Source organism: Mesoplodon mirus (genome assembly GCF_964341445.2).
Source record: "Mesoplodon mirus genome assembly, chromosome: 7".
NCBI classification, from domain to species: Eukaryota; Metazoa; Chordata; class Mammalia; order Artiodactyla; family Ziphiidae; genus Mesoplodon; species Mesoplodon mirus.
In genome coordinates, this window is record NC_138983.1 from 55,674,659 (window position 1) to 55,682,735 (window position 8,077).

An 8,077-nucleotide genomic window follows, 5' to 3' on the forward strand; every position below is an offset into this window, starting at 1 on the left:
TACCATGTCTTTGCTGGGAATTGAGGGACACAGAACAGAGAGATGAAAATGGCCCCTGTCCTCCAGGAGCTCATAGACTAGCAGGGGAGACAGACATGTACATTAATTATTATAAGATAAGGAAGTGGTGAGGGAAAGTTTTTGATGAAGGAAGGAGGAAGCAGACCTGGGCTGCAGGAGGATGGTTGGGATGGATCCGGGAAGGAGGCTAAGGGGGCAATTGTGGCAGCAGAGGGGGAGGAAAGAGGCCTCACTGCAGGGCAGCCTGATTGGTGGAGCAGGAGGGGCTGCAGAGGCATCCATCCAGCCCCTCTCTGTACAGATGGGACACTGAGGCTGAGACAGGAGAAGGGACCTGACAGAGCTCACATGGCCAGGCAGTGACAGCACTTGATCGCAGGTCTCCTACTGTCAGGGTACCCCTCCCCATGCCCCACTGGAGGTGCCTGTGAAGAGCAGGGGAGGACTCTCCATCTTCGGCAAGAACTTACTGGCCCATCTCGGCCCTGAGTGCTGAGATGGGGGATGTCAGGGACAGAGGACTGGTTTACTCCCTGGCCTCCACTTTGCAGGCAGTGTGGCTGGGCCAGACTGGTGGAGCAGGGGCGCCCCAAGGACCTACTCCCAGCCTTTATTTTACTCTGACCCGAGTCCAAGGCACTGACCCTCCTCCCTTCCTGCCCTCCCAGCCTGTGTGCATGGCGGGAAGACGTACTCCCATGGGGAGGTGTGGCACCCAGCCTTCCGCTCCTTTGGACCCCTGCCCTGCATCCTGTGCACCTGTCAGGATGGCCGCCAGGACTGCCAGCGGTTGACCTGCCCCACTGAGTACCCCTGCCGTCAGCCCAAGAAAGTGGCTGGGAAGTGCTGCAAGATTTGTCCAGGTACAAAGAGAGCCTGGGGGCAGGGAGGGCACTGGCCAGAGTGAGCCATGGGTCTCTCTCCCCAGAGCACAGACACTTGGAACATCTCTGACATGGATGGGGCATGGACTCAGAGCCAGGGGATGTAGGGGTTATTACATGCACAGAATGTTAGAAGCACAGCAGTGAAAAATGCCCAACTCAAAATATTAGACTTACGGAACCATCTACTGTTACAGATTCAGAGACTTTCAGACATACATAGAATCAAATAATGTCCTGGATTCTGTGAAATCATAAAATCTTAGGCTATTAGGACTTTTAAGAGGAATGGCCAACATTATTGAGCACCTATCATGTGCTGGGTAGGTATTTTGGCTGAATTCATGTAATCCTCACCAAAATGGATAAGGCAGGCATCTTTATCTCCATTTTACAGAATGAGAAGATAAATACCTTGTCCCAGGTCCCAGAGCTGTAAGTAACAGAGCTGGGATATGAACCTTGTCTGTCTTATTCCAAAGACAATGCCCTCTTTTTATTTACTTATTTATTTATTTTGGCCGTGCAGCGTGGCTTGCAGGATCTTAGTTCCCCCTGACCAGGGATCGGATCCCGGGCCCACAGCAGTGAAAGCACCGAGTCCTAACCACTGGACCGCCAGGGAATTCCCACAAAGACAATGCTCTTGACCACTGCTGTCTTCCTTCAATCCTCATCAACATATGGGAAAACTGAGACCCAGAGAAGGGAAGGGAACTTCCTAAGTCACACAGCAAAAGAGCAGTGGAGCTGGAACTGGAACTCCTTCTAGAACCTGTCCCGTATCACACTCATCATCATCATTACTGCCATTGTCACCTCAATGCCTCCCAAACCTTTCATTCTACGTGTGTTCAGTGTGAGCCTGTGCTGGGTGGTATGAGTGACTCAAAAGTCTTGGAGAACACGATTCCTGCCTTTCACCCTGTGGATTTATTTTAGAGAGAAAACATACCCAAGTGAAACAATTACAAGGCAATGCAAGGCAGTGTGGGATTAAGGGCCTGAGGGAGAGGCATAAGCAAGAAGGGTTTTACAAGCTATGGGTGGGAGGAAATGGTGTGCTGAGCTGTTCCAGGTGGGCTGCCTGGAAGAGGTGGAAGGTGAGCTGGGCCCTGAAGGGTGAGAAGTTTCCTGACATGCTAATCAATGGGAGGTGAATGGGGGAGAGGCCCCTTCTCTCTTCCCCAGAGACCTCCTTCTCTTCCTAGGGGCACCAGAACTTTCCCAAGGACCCCATTGACCCTGAGGGGGATGTCAGACCAGTGGCCCCTCTTCCTGGGCTACCAGGGGTGGGGAGACAGAGTGTTCACAAGCTCCTTGTCTCTCCCAGAGGACAAGGCAGACCCTGGCCACAGTGAGATCAGTGCCACCAAGTGTCCAAAGGCGCCGGGCCGGGTCCTTGTCCACACGTCAGTATCCCCAAGCCCGGACAACCTGCGTCGCTTGGCCCTCGAGCGTGAGGCTTCTGAACAGGTGGAGATCTACCTCTGGAAGCTGGTAAAAGGTGAGCAGTGGCCCACTCCCACTCTGGCCTGTCCCCCTTCCTTTGCTCCAGACCCACCAAGGGTGGTAAGGGAGTTTTGTTGATCAAGTGCCTCTGGCCCAGGAAGACCTGCCTTGGGCCACCTTCCAGCTTTGAGTCCCAGATTCCGAGACAGAGGGAGACTGATTCTATCTGACAATTCTGATAAGCTCACCCACTCTGAAATGCCAGGGCCTTGAAGTGCTCCCTCTCCTGGGGGAAAGGGGTTTTTACACTTTGTGAGGAGCCAGGACGGAGCAATGCCTATACCCTGATAAAACAAAGAGCTGTCTATTGGTAGAATTTCAGCAGACTGGGAGGAGAGATCTTTTCAGGCAGGAGGGCTCTCACAGCATCCTCAAATCCTCAAGGCTAGTCTCATTCAGCCTTTTCTATAAGGTGGATTCTATCCCTCCAAGGTAAGTCGACATCAGAATATGTTTCTCATTCTGTAGAAACTCACCCTGTTCCGCAGGCTGCTCCTATCACCAACTGAAGGTCAAGAGTTTTCATTGATAAGGGAATTGCCGAGAGTTCAGTTCTGGGGCTCTTCTTGTAAACCATAAATGCCCTGGACAGAGTAAAGCAAATTAAGACCTTTAAGTGGGAATTAGCTCTAAGTTCAATTTATTGATGTGTTTGGCTGGCAGTGGGGAGGTGGGGGAGATGGGGGGGTGAAAGAGGGGATGATAATAATATAAGAATGATGACAATGATATTAACAACCAATGTGTGAAGCAGTTTGGAGTTTACAAAGTGCTTTCATGTTCATTATCTCATTTGATCCTCAACGATCCTGAGAGTTAGGTATTATTATCCCCATTTTACAGATGAGGAAACTGAGGCTCAGAGAGGTGAAGTACCTGGCCCAAGGCCACACAGCCAGTAAGTGGAGGACGGGAGCTAGAGCCCAGGTCTTGTGACGTCAGATGCGGCTCTTTCCCTGCTCTACACTGCCCCCTGTCGTAGGAGGAATGGACGAAGAAAGCGGAGCTGTTCAGCCTGGAGAAGAGAAGACTCAGGGGGACAGGACCGCTGGCTTCATGGCTCTGAAGGACTGCCCCAGGCAGAGGGAGCAGTTGTGTTCTCAGTGACCACAAGGGTCAGAACAACAAGCAGGGGCTTTGGAATCACACAGACCTGGGTTTGAATCCCGGCTCTGCCATTTCTTAGCTGTGTGGCCTTGGGCAATCACTTGACCTCTCTGGGCCTCAGATTTCTCTTCTGTTAATGGGGGAGAAGGGGTTTTGGAGGATTAAATGAAAGAATATAGGTACCACCCCTGACCTATAGTAAGTGCTAAAAATGTCAGCCTCCTTCTTATCCCGCCTCATCAGTTGGTTAGAATTGCAGAGAGGTAGGTTTCAGTTTATGAGAGGAAGCACCTTCTCAACAGTAAAGCCTTCCTGCAGTGGAAGGGAGGAAGCAAGTTCCATTCACGCAAGTGTGCAAGCAAGGGCTGGGTGGGGATTTGGCCACTGGCTGAGGAGTAAGTTCAATGACCTTCATGATTGTTTTGAGCCTTGAGATTCCATCTTTCCCTGGACAGGTGGGGCTGCATGTTTACGATGGGCCTCCTCCCACCCCTCTGTGACCACAGAGAGTAACAGACCCAGGCTCTGTCCTCAGGACCCCATGGCTCTGTGCCCTGGGTGCAGGAGGAGCTCCCTGGGAGTTGAGCTGGTCAGGGAAGGCTTTGTGGAGGATGGGCCTGAGCTGGACAGGATTTAGAAAGGCAAGAGGGGCACACTACAGGCAGGCTGACAGTGACAGCCTCAAACTCTGGTGCCAGAGCCCATGTTTACATGCCTGGTGCTCTGTGATTGGTATTTAGCAGGTACTATATATAATGTGCTTCAATTCACCCACATATAAGAAAGCTGAAGGGTATGTATTAATGCCCCATTTTGCAGGTAAGAAAACTGAGTCTGAGAGGTAAAATGACGTGCTCAAAACCACACAGTTTAAACAGTAAAGCAAAGATTCAAACCCAGGTCTTACTGTCCCCAGTGCCGCCTCCACAAAGGTGACCTTATGCTTTTAGGGAAGGGCCTAAGGAAGGCCCAGGATGGCAGAGAAGGAGGCATGATAGCTCAAGGCAAAATCTCATTACCAGGCGGCCCAGCAAAAAGGAACAAGGTGGGGAGGACTCTTCAACTTCACAATGCCAGGCCCTGCCATCCTGTCACCAGCAAACCTTCCCCCACCCCCGCCCCACTATCTCCTGAGCCTCTGGGTGCCTGAAATGCCCCATCAGCCTCCCTGTCTGTTACCTCCCTGTCCCAGACTGTGAAAGTCAAAACAAACTCTCCCAAGGTCTGATCGTCAGTGGGAAACCTTTCCTGTTTCCTCACCCAGACAAGTGGAAACAGCAGGCCTTGGGGGCCAGGAGAGGAAGAGGGCAATTGGCCTGGACACAAAGTGAGCAGGTGGATGCTGAAGGCTGGGCTGAGGCCACACCACAGTGGGACCAGCCCCAGGCCCAGAGTCTGAGCAGAGAGTTGGCGTAGGGTTAAAGGGCTTTTTAGAGTCTAGAATTTCAGAGTAGAAGGGACCTCAGGGGTCTCCATTCCTCCCCCCACCCCAGGAAGGAAGTCCCCCTGCAGCCTCCCTGATGGTCTCTAGCCCCTGACTGCACACACCCCCTCCCCACCTCCAGACAGGTGGTTCACTTGCCATTCTGGGCATGGCTGTACCCAGACAGGGTTCTTCACACTAAGCTAAGCCTGTCCTATCTCTTGCAACTCGCCCACCACTGCCACCTCTGCCCGGGACACACACAGCCCAGCCACTCTCAGGCCTGGCACGCCCTTCAAAGAGCAAGAGGCACAACCATGACCCTCAGGCAAGCTCTTGATTCCAGGCCCAAGATCTCAGACCTTTCAATCATGCTTTATAGGCAACAGCATGGGGACCTGCCCTCATCCCCATTACCTCTCCAATTTGTGTTTGGGGCTTTGTGCAGTGAGAGGACTGGAGCACCCGGACCTGTCCCCATCTCATGCTTGTGATGTGGCCTGGGCCTTTGGAGCAAGTCTCTCCCATATTCTGGTCCTTGGCATCTGGACCGGGGGTCCTGAAGACAGTGCTGGGCATTCCCAGCTTCCTGGACCTCAGTCCCAGGGCCCGTGCTGTCTCTTCCCCTTGGTGGGATCCCACTTGGATTCCCATAAGCAAGGCTGGTTCTTGGTTTTCTTGAGGGCGGTGCTGGCCTAGCAGAGGTCTTGCTGTCACATCTGTTCTTTCTGGCCACAGACCCCGGTGGTAACAGCCGGCACGACATCAGAGCCCATGTGCTCAGGGCCTCTGCGCCATGTGTGGTGCCTGTGCTCCCCAGGGGATGCAAAACAAACATCAGGAGATACAGCTAGTACCTCATTCCCCCTCAGGGCCTGGCCTACACAGGGTACACATATATTTGCTTATCCATCCATCCATCCATCCATGGATTCATTCATTCATTCATTCAGCATGCCTAATGTGGGCCAGGTGCAGGGAACCCAAGAGGAACACCCTCCCCGAGTTCCCAGTCTGATAAGGGAGGCAAGAGCAGACACAATGATAGCACATTAGAAATAGGAACAGTCACAAACAGAAGCCAAGAGCCGTGGGTAACCCAAGGAGGAAATTATAACTATTTGGGAGAAGAGGGAGAATCGAGGAAGGCTTCCCAGGTGAGGCTGGGAGGATGAGTAGGGGTTCACCTGTGGCAATAGGAGAAGGTGTTTCAGCAGAGGGGGTTGGCGTATGTAAAGGCTTGGCCCCCTCAGGGACCTCAAGTAGCTGATTAGGACTGGAGCACAGGCAAGGCCACTCAGAGGGATGGGGTAAACTGAGCCTTGAGCTGAAAGGGAGACTACAACCCTGACACCTGTCTGTAGTGCTTGGGTGTCTGAGGCAAATCACCTATTGATTTTTATCATACGTTCTATGTCCAGAAAAAAGCTTGACCAGGCCCTACAGGCCTGGCAGCTTTTCTTCCTTCTTTCCTCCCTCCCTCCTGCCTTCCCCCTCTCTGCATTGTGGACAGGTGAGTGATGTGAGAGCAGGAAGGTGACGGTGACAGGAGCAGGGTCATGGAAGGGGAATGACGGGGTAACATGCATATTTTCCAATGACCACAGCCAGGATCATAGATTACAGGTGGGGTTAAAGGGGTCAGAAGTCTAGTGCAGTGACCCAGGCAAGGCATGATGGGGCCTGAATGGGAAGGGTGACAGTGGGGATGGGAGAACAGATTCAAAATATTTAGGGAATTTAGTCCACAGGATTTGGTGTCTGGTCAGAAAGGGGGAGGGGAGGGAGGTGACGGGGTCTGTCCTAGGTCTAAGTCACCCTGTTTCACTGACCACACACCCTGCCTTTCCTGCTCATGCCCTTGTCTCTGCCCTCAGGAATCTTCCACTTGATTCAGATCAAGAAAGTCAGGAAGCAAGACTTCCAGAAAGAGGCACAGAACTTCCGGTTGCTCACTGGCACCCACAAAGGTGGGACCCTGGGCTGAGGACTGGGGCCTGGGAAGAGAGCCGGGCTAGAAGCTGGGGCCTGCTGGGGAGTTCCAGGCTGCTGGTGCCGGGAGGAGGGCGGCTGTCAGCCACAGACGTCAGTTCCCGGCACAGGAATCCAGTGGGCGTCTGGGCCAGAGATTTCCCAACTCAGACGCCCGGGAGCTTGGGAGCGGGAAGGTAAAGCAGAGCCAGCTGGATTTGGTCTTGGGGGTGAGGGAGACAGGGCTGTCAGAGGTGGGGCTCTGAGCCCCTAAGTCCTGGTGCTGCTTAGTGTCTCTCCACTGGAACCTTTTCCACTGAAACCTTCTAACCACGTTCCTTCTGATGCCCTTAAGTTGCTCTACACTCCCCCGAGGAAGATGGACCCAGGTGGGTCTTCAGGTGGGGGAGAGGAAGTCACAGATGGGAGGGTCACCAACAAGAGTCAGGATACCAGCCCGGCCCACACATGTTGGTTGTTTGAAGGCGGGGTCATGTGTCAGAACCCTCTGGGATTTGGGGTGTGATGGGGTCCCCACCTCCCTCCTCCCTGTGGGCTCCAAACCCAGGCTACACAGTCCTCTTTGTCCTAAGTTTGCCCCACCCCAGTCACCCTGTCTCTGTTGTGCACATGCATGCGCACGCACACACCACACACACACACCCCTGCACATACACATACAGCACACACCCCTACACACACGCGCGACTCTTCCTCTTTTCTCCATGCAGGTCACTGGAACGTCTTCCTAGCCCAGACCCCGGAGCTGAAGGTCACGGCCAGTCCAGACAAAGTGACCAAGACCTTATAACAAAGACCTGAACAGTTGCAGATGTGAGCTTTATTATTTTTGTTGTTATATATTAATAAATAAGAAGTTGCATTACCCCTCAACCCTGCCTGCTGAGTCCATATCCAGTCTCCACGTGTTCTCACAGTGACTGCAGGCAGACAGTCACTGTGAGAACTGTGGTTATCCCCATTTCACAGGGCTGGAAACTGAGAGGCAGAAGGGGCAGAGACTGGCCCGTGTCCTCACGGTGAGTTGTTATGAGAGCCAGGGCTAGTTCCCCCAGCCTTCTGACCCAGACCCCTGTCTGCCATCGTGGCCTCTCCCCTGCTCTGTGCTGCTTCTGTGCCCAGCCCCCAACCACAGCGC

General features: G+C 53.2%; 1 protein-coding gene across 3 annotated transcripts in view; it reads left to right on the forward strand.

Moving 5' to 3' along the window:
• The window catches only part of CHRDL2 (chordin like 2), a gene marked incomplete at both ends in the record, with an annotated part of 31,388 nt that extends 23,648 nt beyond the window's left edge, over positions 1-7,740 (forward strand). For 2 of the 3 annotated variants that reach the window (XM_082628194.1, XM_082628195.1), the window contains 4 exons: positions 690-884; positions 2,239-2,412; positions 6,825-6,917; positions 7,650-7,729. In XM_082628194.1, the coding sequence (XP_082484320.1) occupies positions 690-884; positions 2,239-2,412; positions 6,825-6,917; positions 7,650-7,729 (542 nt within the window). Of the gene's footprint in view, positions 1-689; positions 885-2,238; positions 2,413-3,260; positions 3,316-6,824; positions 6,918-7,649 lie in introns of all 3 variants that reach the window. The other variant, XM_082628193.1, reaches the window with a different exon arrangement.
• Positions 7,741-8,077: the final 337 nt, after the last annotated feature.